General features: G+C 32.9%; 1 protein-coding gene across 12 annotated transcripts in view; it reads right to left on the reverse strand.

Annotated features, from left to right (window-relative positions):
• Nucleotides 1-568: 568 nt before the first annotated feature.
• The window catches only part of LOC143252978 (uncharacterized), a 63,163-nt gene continuing 43,793 nt past the window's right edge, over nt 569-19,938 (reverse strand). For 8 of the 12 annotated variants that reach the window (XM_076505963.1, XM_076505959.1, XM_076505962.1 and 5 more), the window contains 3 exons: nt 15,780-17,479; nt 10,512-10,622; nt 569-9,626 (listed from right to left, as the gene is read on the reverse strand). In XM_076505963.1, coding sequence (XP_076362078.1) covers nt 10,548-10,622; nt 15,780-17,479 — 1,775 coding nt within the window. In that variant the 3' untranslated portion in view covers nt 569-9,626; nt 10,512-10,547. Of the gene's footprint in view, nt 9,627-10,507; nt 10,623-15,779; nt 17,480-19,938 lie in introns of all 12 variants that reach the window. The other 4 variants (XR_013029279.1, XR_013029280.1, XM_076505957.1 and 1 more) reach the window with 4 other exon arrangements.

Consider the following 19,938-nt stretch of genomic DNA (forward strand, 5'->3'; position numbering starts at 1 on the left):
ACCCTGAGAACCCCTCAGGGGCACAGCAGTATATCTGCGGGCTTATGTCACTAGAAACCGGGTTTCGATACCCATACTGGGCAAAGCACAAGTAACCCTGTGTACTTGATAACAAACAGGAGCAATAATACCATGGGTTATAGCACTAAATATGTAAGCTAAGACCCTGGATCAAGACTAGTCGTACAGTCTCAACCGAGTAAGCTTCTGTGCTCCAAATTTTTCATCAAAACGATTGAAACTATGACAAAAATGTTACCTATGAAGTTAATATTCTAAATATACATTGTTTTATATATGTAAAAACGGCTCGTTTGGGTTGAGAAAAATGTTTACGTAAAGGAGCAAACAACGTTTCGACCTTCTTCGGTTATCGTCGAAGGTTCGACGCAAAATACCACATTAGGGTTACATCACATAAAAAAAAAATAAGTCATATGTTTACAACTTATTACTTGATATGTTGTAAGAAATCAAATTACTTGTCATACTTTTATAATTACATTTCAAGTTTTTAATATCCATTTCTGGAATAAAAAGTTAAGAAAATGATACATACACGTGCAACACGGGTTTACAAAGGGAATTTTAATCAGAAATACAAACCAACAATTTTTATATAATTGTAAGGAAAATTTCATCACAAGTACCAGCTGTATCCGACTCAGTCGGAATAGTAGTTTCTACAAAAACAAAACAAAAAACCAAACTTTTATATACATTGAAACTAGTACTATGTTTCTAAAACAAAGAAAACAATTTCACCACATACCTAAACATACACCCATGTCAAGTAAAACAATGATTTACTAACTTTGATATTAAGATATTTTCTTCCAAACCCTAAAATGTCCCCATATTAACCATCACATAAACGAGTGTCGGCTGAGTGTATGTGGTGAGGTCTACCTTTTAAACAATATTAAATCTGTATGATATAGCCTGAATTGAAACTTTCAACATATAGAAAATATTTAGAATATGTACTTTTTTTTTTTTAAATAAGATTTAAATCTATGTCTGACAAATTGATAAGAAAGTTTACAGGAGCTCATGACAGCACAGTTGGGTACAAAAGTACATAAATGAAGCTCTGAAAGTGTATAACAGAATGTAAAATGAAACTATACAAATGACAAAATATTACCTACTTCTCGAATATACTCCTGAATTTATTCTCAAAACGACTGGACAGCTTTAAACTGAAAAGGGTTACAAATTAAAGCACATTTTTAACACACTATACGTTGTGTTACAAATCTTATGCAGTTTATAAATTGACATGCCATCTTTTTATGCACTAAACCCATCAGTAAAAGTTGTATGAAATTATTATTATTATTATTTTTTTTTTACAAAATAATGGAAGCTCCTTTTGAGTGAATTACAATAAAATAGTAGTATCAGAGTAAATGGCAGTGTTAATATTCCCTGTTCAGTTTGTCGCTTTTCAGTACACTGTAAAATAAGATGCTGTTGTCAGTGCATAGTTCTTACATAGTAAATAATTTTGTTCATTTATTTGTACACTAAACACAAAACAATTGTTACATACATGGGAAGAACATGAACAAGCTGCGAAAGTAATATTGTTTCTGTTTTTGGTTCACAAATTAAACTTCCAAAACTCTGTACAGAATTCCACATGGATTTTGTTTTTTCTGGTAACTGCTGAACTTGTACAAGATCTAGACATTTTGTAACAATATTCCTAATACTACTCATATAGTTAGTGATACCTAACAATGTCTACTTTACAAAACTTCCATTTTTTACCAACTACAACAATAAACTATCAAAAGTATCACTTCAACAATTGTTTAGGTTGTTTAGATTTTATCTATAAAGATGAACAATGCCATATAATACTTTTTAAAAATTGCAAACTTAACCCAACAAAAAACATGCATTTATGTTGGGTTTCACAAAAAAACCAACAAAAAACAATATAGTTACTTAGGTATCTTGATGGTCATATGATTACCTACATCATGGTGTGAGTTAAGCTATCAGGACGGTGTTTGTGTTTTGAAGTTATGAACTTCACCCTGTTTATATATTTATCTTAATACTTCACCACTTTGGCACAATTAACACTAGCATGAAAAAAAATTAAATATGTTTATCACTTACAGATGAACTTTTCAAAGTGATTGTAATCAACAACACTTATTTATCTTGTGCTTAAGAATTTTTATAAACATTACACATCACTTGATTTATTTGTTATCAGTTCTTATGCTAAAAGTTTATTAAAACTAAACATGCAAAAGTATGACTTTGTCTTAAGTTATCTTTCACAATATGTGATTCATCATGGTATTACTGAAAATCTTAGTACTTTAGCCTGCTAAAAACAAAACAACAACAAAAAATACACAAGTATTTATACAAAAATTATTCTGATACATGCTATGTATTAACAATAAACTCTTTGTAAAACTTAAAAAATAGTTATTAGTAAATCTGTTGATGAAAATATACTCCAAACACTTATAAACCTGTTTCTAATTTTCCTTTTTAATGTACTTTTTATTTGAAGTTCACAGCAAGCATATGGAATAAACACAATTCCTAAGTTTATGAGTATCTGGTGATGAATCAAAACTAAAATATTGATCAATACAAGTTTTTGACAGTAGTAATCAAAACTATTTTTAACGTTTTCTTTGAAAAGTTGAAACATTCTTAAATATTAAATAACGTGTGATAGTAATATGGGTATTCATTCACTCTATACTAAACAATGGTAAAATCTTGGCAAAGATTCTCAATGATCGACTAAAGCCTCTGACTGAGAAGATCATGTCAGAAACCTAGAGTAGTTTCCAACCATCAAGAGGGACAACAGATATGATTTTTGCTGCCTGTCAATTCCAGGAGAAATGCCAAGAACAGCAGGAACCCCTCTACTTGGTCTTCATAGATCTCACCAAGGCCTGTGACAGCGTGTCCCATGGATTATTGTAGAAGATCCTTCCTGCTAGTGGATGCACTGCAAAGTTCATCACCATCCTGCACCTTCTCTGCGATGGAATGATGGCAATGGTTCAAACTGATGGAGGCCTAACAGAATCTTTTCCTGTCATCTCTGGAGTGAAATAAGGCTGTGTCATTACACCAAACTTCTTCACCATTTTCATGTATCTCACAGAACCAAGACTACCAGCAGGCATCGAGATCATATACCGGACAGACAGAAGGTTCTTCAGGCCTAGCCACTTCGAGGCCAAGAACTGAACATCACTGACCTCTGTGATCAACCTGCAGTATGCTGATGACAATCAGATGTTATCTCTCACTTTTGACTTTACCTACCAAAAATAGGACTCCATCAACCTGACTAAGACCCAGATTCTCCATGATTCTGTGATGGTCAACTCTGTATCACCTGCTGTCAAGTTGCTAGACCAGCTCCTAGAAAACATCAGCAGTTTTTGCTATCTGGGAAACCATCTATCATTCTCTGCAGACATCGACTGCAAAATCCAGTATTGTTTGAAATGTTCAGGAGTTGCCTTTGGAGATCTCTGAACACGAGTTTTCCAGGATTGAGACATTAGGACAGTTATCAAGATGCTCGTATACAAAGCATTTGTTATCCCCCGCCATCCTGTATGGATTTGAAACATGGGTTACATATGGCCGACACCCGAACCAGTTGGAACTCTTCCACCAAAGATGCCTCTGGAGTATCTTGAAAATCAAATGGGAGGAATACAGAACCAACCTCAGCATCCCCAAAGAAGGCAAGATCAGCAGCATTGAAACCAACATCATCAAGAGCCGTCTCTGATGGACAGGCCACCTGCTCTGAATGGATGACAGCCGACTCCCAAAACAATTCCTGTATGGTCAACTGAAAAATTGGAAGCGAATGAGAGGAAGACTGAAGAAGCAGTTCAAGGATGGCCTTAAAGATGACACTCAAGAGCTGCAACATTGATGTTAACAACTGGGAAACTCTCACTCACAACCTGGAGATCCCTTATCCATCAGGGAGCAGAATTTTGAGTCATCAAGAAGACAACATTTTGAAGAGAAGCGAGAAAAGATGAAACAATGCTAGCTACGACTGAAACCTCTCCTTGCCTCTGAACTGACCTGCCCTTACTGCCAGAAGACCTGTGCAGCAAGGATTGGCTTCATTAACCATCACCAGACCCATGTAGGAACTTGGAGGACCAGGGATTGCCAGGATGACTAAACAATACAGAGAACATGATATATTTGGAAAAGTATACATTGGTAACTATAAAATAATTAAAATATTTTTATAATATGCAGTCATTTAACCTGACTATTTTGTTTCTCAATATTTCTAAAATTTCTATTTATGGAAAGTAACAAGCATGTCATTTTACACCATGTTCTATCTTAAATGAGCTATCTTTTAAGGAAAGTATCAGACTGAAAGGAAAAGTAACTTCCAAATGAAAATGGAAAGTAAAATCCTTTAAAAGACACATAAGAAAGGTTTGTGCTGCCCTTCTCACAGTCCCATCTTCTTGATTCCTAATGAATTTTTAAACTATTAGATACGAAACCTTTTAACTCATTTTCCTTTTTTTTATTACACTATTTTCTTGTATGGAAGCACATTATGCTGATAGAAAAGGGTACAACTCAACAACAATTTATAAGCACAATGAAATTTTTTATACAGATAATATATATGTTTTCTATAAAACTTTTGTTTGCCTTTTTCAAGTATGACATAGAACAAAACATTTAGGGTTTGCATACAAAATCAATATATACAAAGACAAAAGATGCAAAGGTTTTGTAATATAAAAAAGTGTTATCACATGAAAGTAGTGGAATATACAACTGCTCTAAGATTTCTAGAAAAAAATCAAGGATGGTCAAGTATGGGAACAAAAGATAAGTGAATAAACTCAAATTTTATTACTGGTACTAAAGCCACTCTGAAAAATCACCAGATTTAATCATTTCTAATGATTTTAAACATTCTTTTTTTTTTCTACTTTCAGGTTGGTGTAGAAGAAAATTTTCATTTCATGGTAGCTTATGACAACATTCAAACTACTTATATGTTACAGTTATCTCAAATTCTCTCTACATGTATGACCTTGGTGTTCTTTGGTTTTGTTTTCAAATGAGCATTAAGTTTGTTCCATGTATTTCTTACCATGTTGACATGAGATACAGTGTACATCTTGCTTTCTTTCTTTCAGTAGGGCTTGTTTCATGTAGTAAGACACATATATATTCTGTAAGGATTTAAATAAGGTTTTTACACTATACTTTACTATATAAAGAGGTAGTTTCATTGGCAATTTCTGGAATAACAGGAAATGAAACAAAGTTATGCTTTTGGTTACCAATTTAAGAAAGACTGGAATTAGTATAAACATTTTTAAGGTTTTGAAGGTTAATAAAAGCTCTATCTAGAGAACAAGGTTAAAAACTCTAGTGGTGCTACATACTTTAAATAGATCTGTTCAATTTGCAGGTCTTCTATGAGGGTACAAGGTGGCTTACACAAGTAAGTGTTTTGTGATAAGTAATAATTTGGTCCTATGTGTGACAATATAGGCCTTTCTCTACACACTGGTTTTCAACTGTTTTCTCTTTTTAGATTAATATGTATAAAAGAAAAGAACTGTTAGATTCTTCTTTAAAAGTTAAAATTATGACATTTACGTTCTTGTTATTTAAGACTTCTGTAAGATTACATTGCATATCTTTCCTATGTCATCATATACTAAAAGTGTCATCAAAGCATGGTAACCAAATTTTAGATATGAGAAATCTGTCTCAACTTGTCATCAATTTGAATCAGATCATAAGATATGATGATATAAATCTTTCTTCTACATCATCCCAACAATAACAATATGCAAAAAAACTGTTGAAAATGACATAAATTGTTGAAATTGTGACAGTGCTCCCAGTGATGTCAGGTGACCAGCCCTGACTTTTCCCTTAAATTATCAACCTGTGTTAAATTCATTGCTATCATTTGATGACATTCCTGTAGAGTATGAACCTTTGCATCATTTGTCTTTGTATATACTGATTTTTTAATATATTTAAACCCTCTATGCTTAGTTGTATCTCATACAAAAAGACAAAGTAATATTCTGTCAAACTGTGTTTCCCACTTAAAATTATCATTTTCTTATAAACTGTTGCAGGTCAATTTACTATTTATGTTAGAGATAAACAGATACTGAAAGATATTTTTTTTTACATTTCAGAATAATATTATACTACAGTTTTACTTTAAGTGCCCTAAATCTCTCCTACATAATTATGTACACACCTTTTTGTAAACATCAATCACCGAATCACAGTTTTACAAAGAAACACTACTGAAATCCCTATTTAACTTTGATTCAAATTAATTCTTTTTTATATTGTTAAACAAAGCAAAATTGTAGCAAAATATTTTATTTTTATTTTGTTCTGTTTTTATTAGCATCTTTAAAACCTTGGTAAACTGTGTTAATAAAACAGGAAAATACTTAATTCTTATTTCAAATAATAACATGTGGTATTGAAACTTGTGACAGTCTTGTCAATTACATGACTTGAATACTCTTCCTAGACAAGACAGTAGTGATGCAGATTTAACTGATTCCTATTTAAGGTGTGTGAGACCAAAACATTAGTTATATACAATTGTTGCAACATGCTATTTACAATACTACAGTGTACTAAAAGTTCAATTTAGAGTTAAACTTAGAGAAATATATGCAATTAAAATACTACAATGAAATAAGTTTTTGATAAATTTGAACTTGCACTTTCTTTGTTTACTACTTGAAACAAGTTTATAAATTAATGCAACTAATTTAAAACAAACTGAAGAGCTCTGTATCAATTTTGTGCAGATCCTGTGCTTAAGACAAATTTTGTAAGTTGTATGGGCTACATTTAAAGGAATGTTTTTGGAAAGGTCTTTGTAAGGTAATTTTCTTCAAAAATATTAATATGAGGTTAGAGAGAGAAAAAAGTTAGATACTGGGAAATTTATTTATCTAGTACTTAAGTAAAACATAAGAGTTTCTGATTCATAAATTGTTTTAAAATATAAATATAACATGCCAACAAATTTGATGACTTGTATGTAGATCATAAATAATATACAAATTTTGTACATTAGTTACTGATATAGGATTGTTAGGCTTAAGCAAGCCTTAAGCCATTCTGTTCTATGTATTTTTAACAATGTTATTTGAATCTAACTATCTACCAATATAATTCTGTATAATGTAATAATTTAAAAATTTCAACTTTACATTATTCTTTCTTTCTCTGGTACATCACTTTGAAATACAATTCTTGTTAAAGAATCACAAATAGCCTAATTTTTACTTTACTTTAACAGTTAACTTTGTCTTTCCTTCCCTCTGATGGTACAAAAAATATGTTTGAAAAAATACATGCAAGAAAAGTTGCATTTCTGTACCTAACCTACACTGCACATATTCTTGGTTTACAAGTCATGAATTTGGATTTTTAAAAGATTCAATGAGAAATTAAAAAAATAATGTATTTCAGCTATGTTCAGCAACTTACATAAAAAACCAAAACATATCAATTTGTACAAATTAATGTTTTAAGGAAGATAATTCTTACTGCAAACTAACAAGAACTGAATGTAAACATTACAAAAATGTAAGATGTAATTTCAGAAATATAAACTAAAACTGTTAAAAATTAAATACTATATGCATATAAAATCCTTTGCTTTTCACAGTATGCTTAATGTAATTGTTGACAATAAATGTAGCAATTAATTTTACAAAAATTTCTAAACATTTTGATTTTGTAAAATTACTTCACTTAGCAATTTTACTAAGTTACAGTTTAACTTGTGATAAATTAAATCCAATTATAATTCATGCTGTTAATTATTAACATGTGCAGTATTAAAAAGTAAGCAATTTAAACTTATAAACCACAACATAAAAAAGATGTTTCTAATTCTATGGGGAAATTGCAAATGCAGAAACTTTCTTAGAAAAATAGCAACAAAAATAATGGTTTTAAATCACCTCAATGTCACATATTGCTTGAAATCAGCTACATAAATGTAATTTTGATAGTTTTTCGATATTTGCAATAATTAAACAAAAGAGTTAAGAAATCTAGGACAATTATTAAAATTTTAAAGCATCATAATTTACATGTAAGCTTTTTTAGCATTAAAAATAACTGGCATTTCTTACACAAAGTTTAGACTGCCAATAGTATGCTAATAGATATGTTTTGGCAAGTGAACATTGTAAGTAGAAATTTAAGTACATAATGACATAAAATTTACCCAATTTAGGCATCATCTTCAAAAACAGAACATAGATTGGTACAAAAGTGAATACGTTTTTAAATTTGTAATTTGAGTAATTAATAATAAAATAATTATCAACATACATATATATATAGATAAACTTTTATGCCAATCAGATAAAGATGAAAAAGTACTTACCTTTCAACAAATAATATTATAATCTATAACTGAACTGTTCAATCTAACTTTCAAGCCAACAAATACATGATCAAATATGTTTAGTTAAGATCACAAGGACCTGTAGAAATGTAAGACTTCTACTTAGTAAACAAGAGAGGTGACACACACATGAACACAGTAATAATTTAAAATCTATAATGTGCTTGCTTATAAGCTGCTACCTCTTACAATCTGAAAACTTTATTTTTTCTACTGCATCATAATATGAATAAACTTATTGTAAAACATCTGTCATTTTACCTAAAAATAAAAATTTCCTGTAGATGTTAAAAGGTATTTACTGGTCTCTCTATATATTTCTACAAAAACAAGATAACCTTTTTTCTAACATGAAATTTTCCTTCAACTTTTTAATTTTATATCATTATATCAAAAGAAAAAAAAAATACCACTAATGTACACAAAAAATTAACAGAAGTAACAAAAAAAAATCCCTTCAAACTTAGTACTACATTTAAGTTTTATAATAGTGTAATATAATAATTTTTGTATTTAAAACACAATGACTCCCACACCCTAAAGTCTGTGGATCAATCATTTCTTTATCCTTGAATAACACTTACCTGAAATTTATTTTATACATATACTATTTTCTACTTTTAGAAACCTAAATCTCTAACTGCTACAACTTCTTGTGGTTAAGTCAATGATTTGTTTCTCATTAGCAAAATATAGTTTTCTAGCATAAAGGCTGAAGAAAAATCACTGTCAGGAAAAGCCAAACATACACAAAAATGAATAATGTCAGTAACTATATACATTAAGACATACTTCTGGACATATTGTATATATGTGTGTAAATATACATGTATTTATATGCATGTTTGAACATAAATAGCTGCAACACACAACTGTTTATGCAATATTTCTTTCCCTCAAAATTTGCATTGTATGTTTCTTATATTTAAGACATAGTTTCACACTAGAATTTTTATCGTAAATACAAATCACTGGTAAAAACTTCAATTCTCTGAGGTCATACAAATGCAGTCTCTATTAAACTAAAAACCTACAAATAAATCTTAAAAATTCTGCATTGCACAGACAGATACAACTGTTGCATCTTCTTAACTTTAACAGCTACATATTCGATGATTGATGTCTTGCTATGAAATATGTAATATATCTAAACAAACAGAAAAAAGATATAGAAAGTTACAAAACTTAAATTCAATAGTTACTTTCAATTTCACTTATCACCAAACATTTCCCTTATAACTTGGGGTATATCACAAACATCTTTTTGTTCATCACAATCTGATTAAATGGTAGAAAACACATACACCTATTTATTACAAAATTTCTTCTCTGAATACTCTCTTCAATTAAAATAATGTTTAAATATTTTATAATTAATTAATGAACTAACACAAAATTTTATGTAAATAAAAATCAATTAAAAATAGCTTTAACATAAAGTTGACTTATTACAAATACATCTTTATCCATGAACAGATTTGAAATCAATTTTTGCCTTTATAAGAGATATTTGTGTATATAAACACAAAAAATTCAAATTATACATTCAGACCAGTACATCTTCAACACCTTGGTTCTGAATAATAGTTCTTGGGTTTTATAAAAAACAAAAAAGTATTAGTAGCAAGTCTTTTGCATACAGATTTCATGAATACTTTATGATGGCTGTTGCTAAAATACACTGATACATTTATATGCATAATTGTTACAGATATTCACGAATAATTAAGATTCAAGCATTTTGTCTTTTTAAATGAATTTACCTTATCCTACATTCATAATGTGAGAGAACACCAGTAAACTTAATTTTTTAAAAAAGACCTTACATTTATGTGAAACAATTTCTACTACATAAAAATTATGTGATAAATAACTTCATTGAAGGTGTATTACCAAGAAATTTGTTTTATTGAAATTTTAATTTAAAAAACTGGTTTGGGTTGTCAGGAACCCTAACAATGATCATTAGAATAGGAAAAAGTTGAAGTGCGTTTAAAAGATGTAAAATTAAGTATTTTAAGTACTTACGTACATTATGGCATTGATAATTCAAGAATATACATGTAGATTAAGAACACCCAGCACAGCTGGTGTCAGTATAGTCTAAAGGTTGCTTGTGTTGAGTGCGAGACACTGAAACATGCTAGAAAAAAGAAAAACAATTACTCTTTTACTTCATCATACAAAATGAAATATTTTATATTTTATACTTGATATATATGTGTAATTTGATTACCTATGAGAGTGTATACGTCACTTAATGTCATATAAGCTAGTTAATTCAAATTACCTTTAAAAGGATTACTTGAAAATACTGTTCTTAATTATTGCTGTTCTTTATCATTCCTACAATAGCCTAATTAAAATTCCAGTTATATTAATTGTCATGAAAGTAATTTACCAAAAATTATACATTTTCCTAAATGAAAATTTATTTCCAGTAGGTACATCCCTCTATTCGCAAGATTAGTTTTTCATTTTGTGCTGCCCTCCATGTTCGAATTTTAAGTTCCATCACGTCTCTTATTTAAGTCTTTGAGCATCACCTCTACATCAATGGGAAAGCACTACTATCATGTGACTCCCTCAATGCACCACCACTGAACTATCACTTTAAAGTTTAGCAGAGGATGCAAACACCAAAAGACAGCAGGGAAGAAAGGTGGGAAGTGTGATCAGAGAGAAGTACTTATCACAAATATATTTTAATTTAAGAAAATGAAAACTTCCAACAACATACTTTCCCTTTGCTCATAAGATTAGCTTGAATCAAATGTTGAATTGGAGAGACAGGTGTGAGAAAAGCACAAACAAATCCTCTGGAAGTATCTGAAGGACACCCCTTCATTGGGAAGAATAGGTCCACAGATTTTAGGAGGAGCACCACACCACATCTGAGCAAAGTATCTCTTCTCCATAAAAATGGAAAGATCTGGAGAACCAGTCATTGCAGAACAAGGAGAAAGCACATCTCTCTGGGAGAGGAGGATGTGACAAAGAGATGTAAAAGAAGTAGAATACTCAATCTCACAATGAAAAGTAGGTAAGGGATGATGAGCCCCAAGGTGTAGAGTAGTTAGGGTGCAAGTCAAATCCATCAAAACCTCACTTGCTGGATAGCGACATCCTTTCATGGGTGGGATGAAGACCTATACAGTCTTTGCCTCAAATCCCAGAGTCCAGCAGACACATATCAGAAAACTTCAGGAACATACACGGTAGTCTAATATCAGGAACCTGGGAATGTGTCATGCAGAAACTGAAGGGAATCCATTGCATGCACTTAACCCCTATGACTGTGAACAGCCTCCCAGCTGGGAAGTCCAAAAGGACTGCAACATCTGAGACAGTGCAATGGGTGATCATAAAACTATTTTTAAAAGCAGACCAAACTGATTTATTCAATACAGACCACACAGGGATGGGCAGATATCCCCATTCACTTTACCCATGATATCCATACATGGTGTGGTCTAGACATCCATATTATGATGCAAGTATCATAAGGAATTTACCCTTGGGTGATCTTGTGAAACACCAGATCTCAAGTGGGAGCATACAGAAATATAGGAATCAACATGGTCTACAGTGTGGCTTTGAAAGAAGGATGTTTGTTAATGATTATACTCATCTAAGTGGAAAACCTTCAGAGTAAAAACAGAATACCTGGTCGGCACTACCTGCCACAGAGTTGGATCCAATATGAAACTGAAGCAGGGGCCCCTGAACAAAAGGAAAGCGCTGGTACAGACTTACCTTGTGTTATAGCTGTGCTGAAGTTGAGAGAAGAGCCACAGGCAGGAGGCAATACTCCAAGGAAGCGGAAACAATGACGGAAACAATGACGTGTTGTGGCTAGTGGGAATTGAACATGTGTGAAGTCCTTCAAATATCATATAGTAGAATCTCCTTCAACAGCTGAGAAGGGAAGGTGATGTAGTTTGATTGGAAGAAATGTGAGAGAGATCATATCCAGAGGGAACAAACCACCTGGATCAAATGTCCCACCTAATTAGTTAGGATAACCAGGGAAAAATAGTGGGAAGAGGAAGGTTGTAAGGGGTGAATCAAGGGGGGAATGAAGATCTCCTAAAATATGCTGTGAGATCAATATAGCAATGGAAGGCACAGACAGGACAGAAGAGTCCACCAGAATAAGGAGGAGGACAAAATTAGAAATTTAGTACAGGCAGATAGTAGAAAAGTAAAGACAAATCCAAATAAAGGATAAAGGAGAATGAGCAGTACAAGGATCTGGGAATGTCATGGGTGAACTTAACTGACCTGTGACAACTGTAGGCTGGTATGGGAAAGAAATAGGCCATCAAAGAGAGATGAAACAGAGAACACACTGACAGAGATTCAAATGGAGGTAAATTAAGGTCAAGAAGAGCTATAAGAATGTTTTAGACTGGGAGCGACAGAGCTCTAAGGAATGGATCAACATGGAAAGAAACAACAGAGGAAGCAAGGGCCATGCAGAAATGGAAAAAAATCAGAGGCATGGGATAATGCTGCCTGATATCTTAATCAAGGAGATAGAAAAACACTTGGAGATGCAGGGAAATGTAAGGTAAGAAATCCACAAACTCTGAATCAATGTCCAGGAGCAACAAATGCCCCACTTGTGTAGATAAAATGCCATTGAAGAAGAACAAATGAAACAGGCTAAATGTAAAGCTATTATATGAGAAAAATCAGAAAACCACACCAAAGACTTGACAAAAGTAAGGAGTTAATGGAACAGGTCAGGACAGAAAGGAAAAGGAGAGACCACCTGCAACTGGAGGAACAGAAGGAACCACCAAAGTTAAAAAAAGGACCAGGAAAATGCAATCAGAAGGACCATGTGGCACTTGAAGAAGTAAATAGATGGGAGGGTAAACATAAAGGAAAAGATGAGACCAATTCTGGCTGAAGGCATCGACAGTTAAGGCTTAACGACAGGGAACCATAGACCAAGACCAAAGTAACTGGAGTTAAGAGCAGAAACCACACCTAGGATAAATGAGATCTGGAAAAACAATCAACCAAGAGAATTTGATGGGGTGGGACAAATAAGGAACAGGACATTTGCCCACTAGGTGACCAATAAAAGCCACCCAGTATAAATGTTCAACTGGATCATAATTTGACAATGGGTGACAAGAGAAAACAAATGATCTAAAGCCTGACAAACAGCCGAGTTTGAGAACAATGATTTGAGGAGAAATCTCCTCTACAGACCAATGACCTGAAACTCCTTGGCAATCAACCCCTGCACCCAAGCTCTGAAGGGAATCATTCATAAACAGATGTAACTCAGGATACACAGGAGGAAGTGAGACCCTTGCCAACCTATGGGCCTTGTCCAGCAACAATAAAAATTGACAAGAGGGATGGAAAATGAATAGGAGCATCCAAGGTATACCTTGCAAGGTTCAACTGGCCATGAAGGACCTACTAAAGTAAATGTATACGAGCCCTGTCAAATACGAGCTCTGAAAATGAGTGGCTGACATTCATTGGAAAGGGCAAGAAGAAGCCAGTTGTTTTTGTACATGTGGGAACACAGTCCCAAAGATACAAATATGCTGAGCAAGGGGGAAACCACTTGACAAAAACATCTGGGGTAGAAGCAAGATGAAGGACAGGGCCCTAAAAGGAATACAATTTCACAATGGGCAAACTGGCAACAGCAAAACCAGCATAGAGAAGACACAACAGCTGTTGAGGTACAAAGACCAGGACTGCCCTGGATAGACACTGATGTGACCAGGGGTCCCCAGAAGGAGGAAGGAAATGGCATGTACCACTTCAAAAACCAGTGAACAGTGATACAGCATAAAAAGATGACAGACAGTGCTGGAAAGGGTAAGGTCAAGAAATGGGACTTGGAGCTACACACAGGGATACAGTAATCTTGTCAAACTCGTAAAGTCATAAAACTAAAAGCATACAAATGATCTGTATATATGGAACTGGGCAATGTATCCATGAGAATATAGTATTGCAGCCCAAGAAAGATCCAAAGAGAAGTGAACCAAGTATATAGAGCCACAGCTGAAAACAACAAGTGGCCAACATTGAAAAAGAAGAGGAAGAACTGGCTCTAGCAATTCCACAGAGTTCCTGCAAATAAGCCTCAGATAGGAAAAGGAAGGACAAGGCTGGAAAGAGGGGCAGAGGTAAATAATGAAGCCATCCAAAATAAGTAAACAGAATGTGGTAGCCCACCTGAAAATTTGCAAGGGCAGGCTGACTCAAAGTTTGTGGAAGACAAGACATATCAATACCATCACCAAACTGGATGGTAAAAGCACAGTGTAAATCCAAACATAAGGTAATTGGTAACAAAAAACAATATCAAGAATTATAACAATACATACCTGAGATATAAGCTTCAAGAAAACAGACATGTTTTGAACAGAAAGGTGGACACAATGAACTCTGGTGTGGGAAGAAATCAAAATTACCTTCAGCCTTCACCTGTAAGTTGTATGAAAAGTACAGGAAGAATACAGGTACAAACAGGAGAAAATGTGAATTCCATACAGTGCTTCATCTGCCCACACATAAAAGCCACTAAATCCCCCACGCTTGTGGCTAAATGTGTGGGAAGAGGCGAGTGAAATGCAGCCAAAATGGTAACAGTGACTTAAAAATTCATGTGTGAATTGAAACTAGTGTAAAATATACAGTAAATATGGGTAACTAAAATGCTTTTAGAGGAAACTGAAAAAAATTAAATAATGTTGAACTAATGGAATTTGAACAAGGTTAATGTGAAAGAAGTTGCAGAAAGTTAAACCACTTATAGGATAACAAGTGTTCTAAAGAAAGAGGCCTGCATGTAAACACTGCCAAAAGAGAAGCAAACATTTGGTAGAGTCACATGCAACATGTGATAGTAGTTCTCTAATACTGGTGGAGAGGTGATGCATAGTGATTTACATGAGAGACATGCTGGGACTTCAGATTCCAACAAATGAAGGATTGAAGGCTTGTTTGGGGGGTGGGGGGATTTTCCTGTAAATGTGCAATAATACATAAAAAGTAATTTAAAAACAAATGTGTGCAAATTGTTACTGTAGTTGTTTTCCATGAATTTTCACAGGCAATTTTCCAAGTATATGTTTTTGGTATACCAAATCAAAGAAATTAACATATCATATTATGGATGTATTAGGAAACTTCAACTTCAGATGTATATTTTTTTTTTCTATAAATGGTGAGTTATTACAGTTAAACAAGACAAGGCTTGGCTAGAAAAAATTACAAAATACTTTCAAAGAAAAACTAATGAATCAGCACAACTTACATTCTGCAGTGTTTCCTGACTAGAAAACGTCTTATCATACATACTACAAGAAATTTTTGAGCTACTTCCTGGAAAATAGCTGTTAACATCTAGTTCTTCAGATTTTGAAGACTTGCTTTGTAGTAGATGGATAAAAGTTTCAGTTCCACCGACAACAATGTGGTGGGAACTAAACATGTGTTTTTTTATCTCTTCAGTGTTGTTGAAGAGTAACTGACATATTTGGCAAATTAATGCCTTCTGACCAGAATTATTGAATTGTTTACTGATTGTGATTGGTTCATTATCTTGAGGCTCAATTTTTACCTCAGATTTTGATGACATTAATTTCTGATTTAACACCAAAGATTGAACTGCAGTTGATACTAAGCTATCACTACAGGAAACAGCTTGAACTTCTGAAAATACAGTGCATGCTGGACTCTGTCTGCAATCTTCTTCTTCTGAAGAACTAAAACTGGCAGTGTCCCAGTGAAGATTGTCTGGTTCCTGCCTGTAAAGACGCTGAGCCATCACCTGGAGACTCTCAAGGGAGTTAGCACAGTCTGTAGTGTCAATTTCATTTACATTAACTCCAGAACGTTCAATTTCTGCATACAAGCCAAAAGGAAGTTTTCCCAAACACTCTAGCTTCATTATGTGCATTTTGGAGCGCAAGTGTTTAGCTAAGTGTCCATGAATCCTGAAAGCTATCTTACAATCTGAACACTTGAAAGGACGAGGATTATCAGCTGTCACAGAACCAAAAGTTAAATTCCTATTCAGTTTGTTGTTATGACTAAGAGAGCGTTTGTGTTTTTGCAGATGACCTATTGTGTGAAAGGACAATGAACAGCTGTCACAGCGAAAACGCCTTTCAAAGTAATGGATATTAAGATGTAAACGAAGCATACTCGGTTTTCGAAAACTTTTGTGGCAGATTTCACAAACAGATTTTCCTTCATCAAAGGAATTTCCTTGTGTAGAGCGAGCTACAACAAATTCCTCATGCATCTTAGAAGACTTAACATGTGAATGGTTTTCAATGCAGGGTCTACACTTTGAGGACTCAGTTGGAACCAAAATAGAACTTGTTTTTTCAGAAATGGCTAAAGATTTACAGTTAGATGATCTGAGAGTGGTACAAGTTTTGAAATTATTTTGTTGATTATCATTTATTTCTAAGCGTTGTTCTACTTCTTGAGCTTTAGAACTGTTAACAGCTATTTTTTCATCTGATGTTTTATGAATATTTATCTTTGTTGAATTCTGACATTCTAAAGGATGGTCTTCAACTGTTGTGTTTAACTCATTTGAAACTTTGTTGTTTATCTCAGGGACAGGATAAATATTTCTTGTTATTCGCAAATCCATTGGTTGTTCAGCCAGTAGCGATTCATCCCAAATTTGATGGTCAATAACAGGGGAAGTAGAATCATATTCTAATGACAAAGAATGAGAATGATGTTCCCCACCAGAAAAGTTTCTCGCCAAAGGTTGGTACTCCTGTGATAAAATGCTGTCATCTGAAAATGGAACCTCAAATTCTCTTGGGAAATCACAAGATGGCAAAGACTTGCAGTTATTGGCAGAAAACAATATCAGTTGATCTGAATTAGGCTTCTGAACTTTTTGTGCACTTTTATTTTGAAATAAAACTTCACAAGTATTCTTCTTGGTGATATTTTTGTCCATTTGTGAACTACCAGCTGGTATATTTCCTATAAAAATCGAATATGCATCATAAATTTTAATAAGTGAAAAAAAATCTATTGATTCACTAACATTTCTGTCTTTAAACTAACATTACAGATATATAAAGCAGTCTTAGTTTATTTTGTGTATTTTTCAAAAACATTATTTTGATGCATCTTTATTTAAAGCACCACATATTTAAATGCATGTCACTAAACTTCATAACCCAAAGCAAATGTCAGTTTATTTATTTTAAATGAACTCTCAAATTTAAATTATAACACAACTTTACTACAGTTAAGTTTGTTCTAAATACCGGTACAATATTGTTGTACAGTTCATACTGTTATGTTGTATTTTAATTACTATACCTAATAATGTACCATGTTCAATACAGATTGCTGAAAATGAAGTATGTATATTCTGAAACATCCATTGTTCATTGTTGCTGCCATTGATCAAATTTTAAATTTAACTGTAAACAGACTAAAATGGTTATTGTATTAATAAAATCACTATTGAAAATCATAACAAATTTGACAGTAAATTTGGGATAATGTTATTTTGAAGAACATATGCAATATTAGTTATTGCTATTGAATATATTAGTGGTGAGTTAGTTATAAACTTGACAGCATGAATAACATCTACAGACAGTCAAACTAACTTTGGAAATTGATTATAATTCATTACATTTGCCATAAGACATTAGTTTTAAGGCTGATAAATTTTAAACACTGCATTCTTTATTTAGATAAGGCACTAACATCATAAATAATACTTTTGAAAGGGCTTGAACCTTAATTTCACTGAAGGAAAGGTATTACTGAAGGTCTGAAATGGTCTGTCATATCACAAAACAAGGGGATAGAATTATTTCAACAGTTGTAGATACTATTGCAAATGTTATCTGTAATAAACAACAACACATTAGCTGTACTATGTCCAAAGCTGTATTAACATAGTAGGCATAGAGAAAGCAACATGGTCTGATTTGGCACTGACAAGAAAAATCAAAGAATTATTTTATATTAACACTATTAAACCTTCACTAAACAGAGATTCTGGATTAGAGGTGAGTAACCTGTGGCTGCCATTGGTTGAATCTACAGGAAATCATAACATGCTTTCCACAATCCATCAGTACACTATAAAAAAACCGACGACACCTACACACAAAAGGTGGAAGACTTTCAAAACGTTGTCCTCTACACTTGCGTCTCCACAATAGGCAGTTGTCATCCATTTGACAAAGTTTCATCAAAGATAACCTTTATGCTGTTGTAAAACTGCTTCATGTAAGATATGGACATGACGATGAAAAAAAATGTTTCATTAGCCCTAATAAAGGAAGCTGATAAATTCTATTTAAAGGTCAAAGAAGTAGAGGGAAGAAATATTAATTTAATCTTGGCATAAGTTACTTTAGTTGTGCTGAGAATGCAATTTAGACCTAAGAGATACATATAATGAAAACATCCAAAAATACATTATGATATTGAAAGCTCATTTCATCGAATCCAAATGTGTTTTACATAAGAGATGTACGAGTACAGTGAAACAGAATTTAGTTTTAGGAAACGACAGGAGATTGGAGATGATGCTGTATGAGGGAAAACAAGATAAGAAAAATCATTAGCAGGAGTCATGAGTCATAGATGCAGAATATCTTGTTATAAGAAGAAAAAGTTTAAATTAGTGAAAATAGTGAATGGATGTTGCATTGTCTCAGTTACCTGTTTACTCCATATTTATTACCCAAAATATCAAATTGTGGATATCCAGCATATCTGTTTAACAATATATGTACTAACAGAGACGACATAATACAGGTCTGGTGAAACATCACACAACACAAATTTGCACCACACAATGTAGAAAATAGGTATCTCTCTTTCTCTAAAAATATTATTTTTTACAAAAAAACACCACCACCAACATTCTAATTCAAATAAATGACCAACCTTGCCAAATAATGTTATCTACCATAAATTAGTACGATCATCTCTCACCTTACATACGAAATCACAACTGCTAATTCACTATTGCTCCTTCGTGAAATAATCATTTCTTAAGCTTTATCTTACTATGTCCCCCCTTTTTTAAGAGTTATGTGGAAGTTTATTGTATTTTATTTAATAATTTTAAGTAAGTTAATATAAGACAAATAATTACAACACATCTAGAGCATTATGACATCATCTCTGTTGGTATTAGAATAGCTCTCCTCTCTTGTAATGAGAGTGTTCGTAACATGACAGACTGTAAAGAGAGCTCCAGCTATACAGGTATTAGACTGTCCTAATATTTCATAAGAATATCATGGGTAGAAACTCCCCAATAACAAGATATTTTACAGAGACTGTATCACCAAATAGCTCCTAAAGTTCTTCAACTTTGATTTACAACAGAGAGATTGGATTAAAGTTTGTTCACATTCACATCATTATCCTCATTAAACACAATCATGCTGCATTTTCAAATG

The sequence above is a fragment of the Tachypleus tridentatus genome, chromosome 6 (assembly GCF_004210375.1).
Source record: "Tachypleus tridentatus isolate NWPU-2018 chromosome 6, ASM421037v1, whole genome shotgun sequence".
Lineage (NCBI taxonomy): Eukaryota > Metazoa > Arthropoda > Merostomata > Xiphosura > Limulidae > Tachypleus > Tachypleus tridentatus.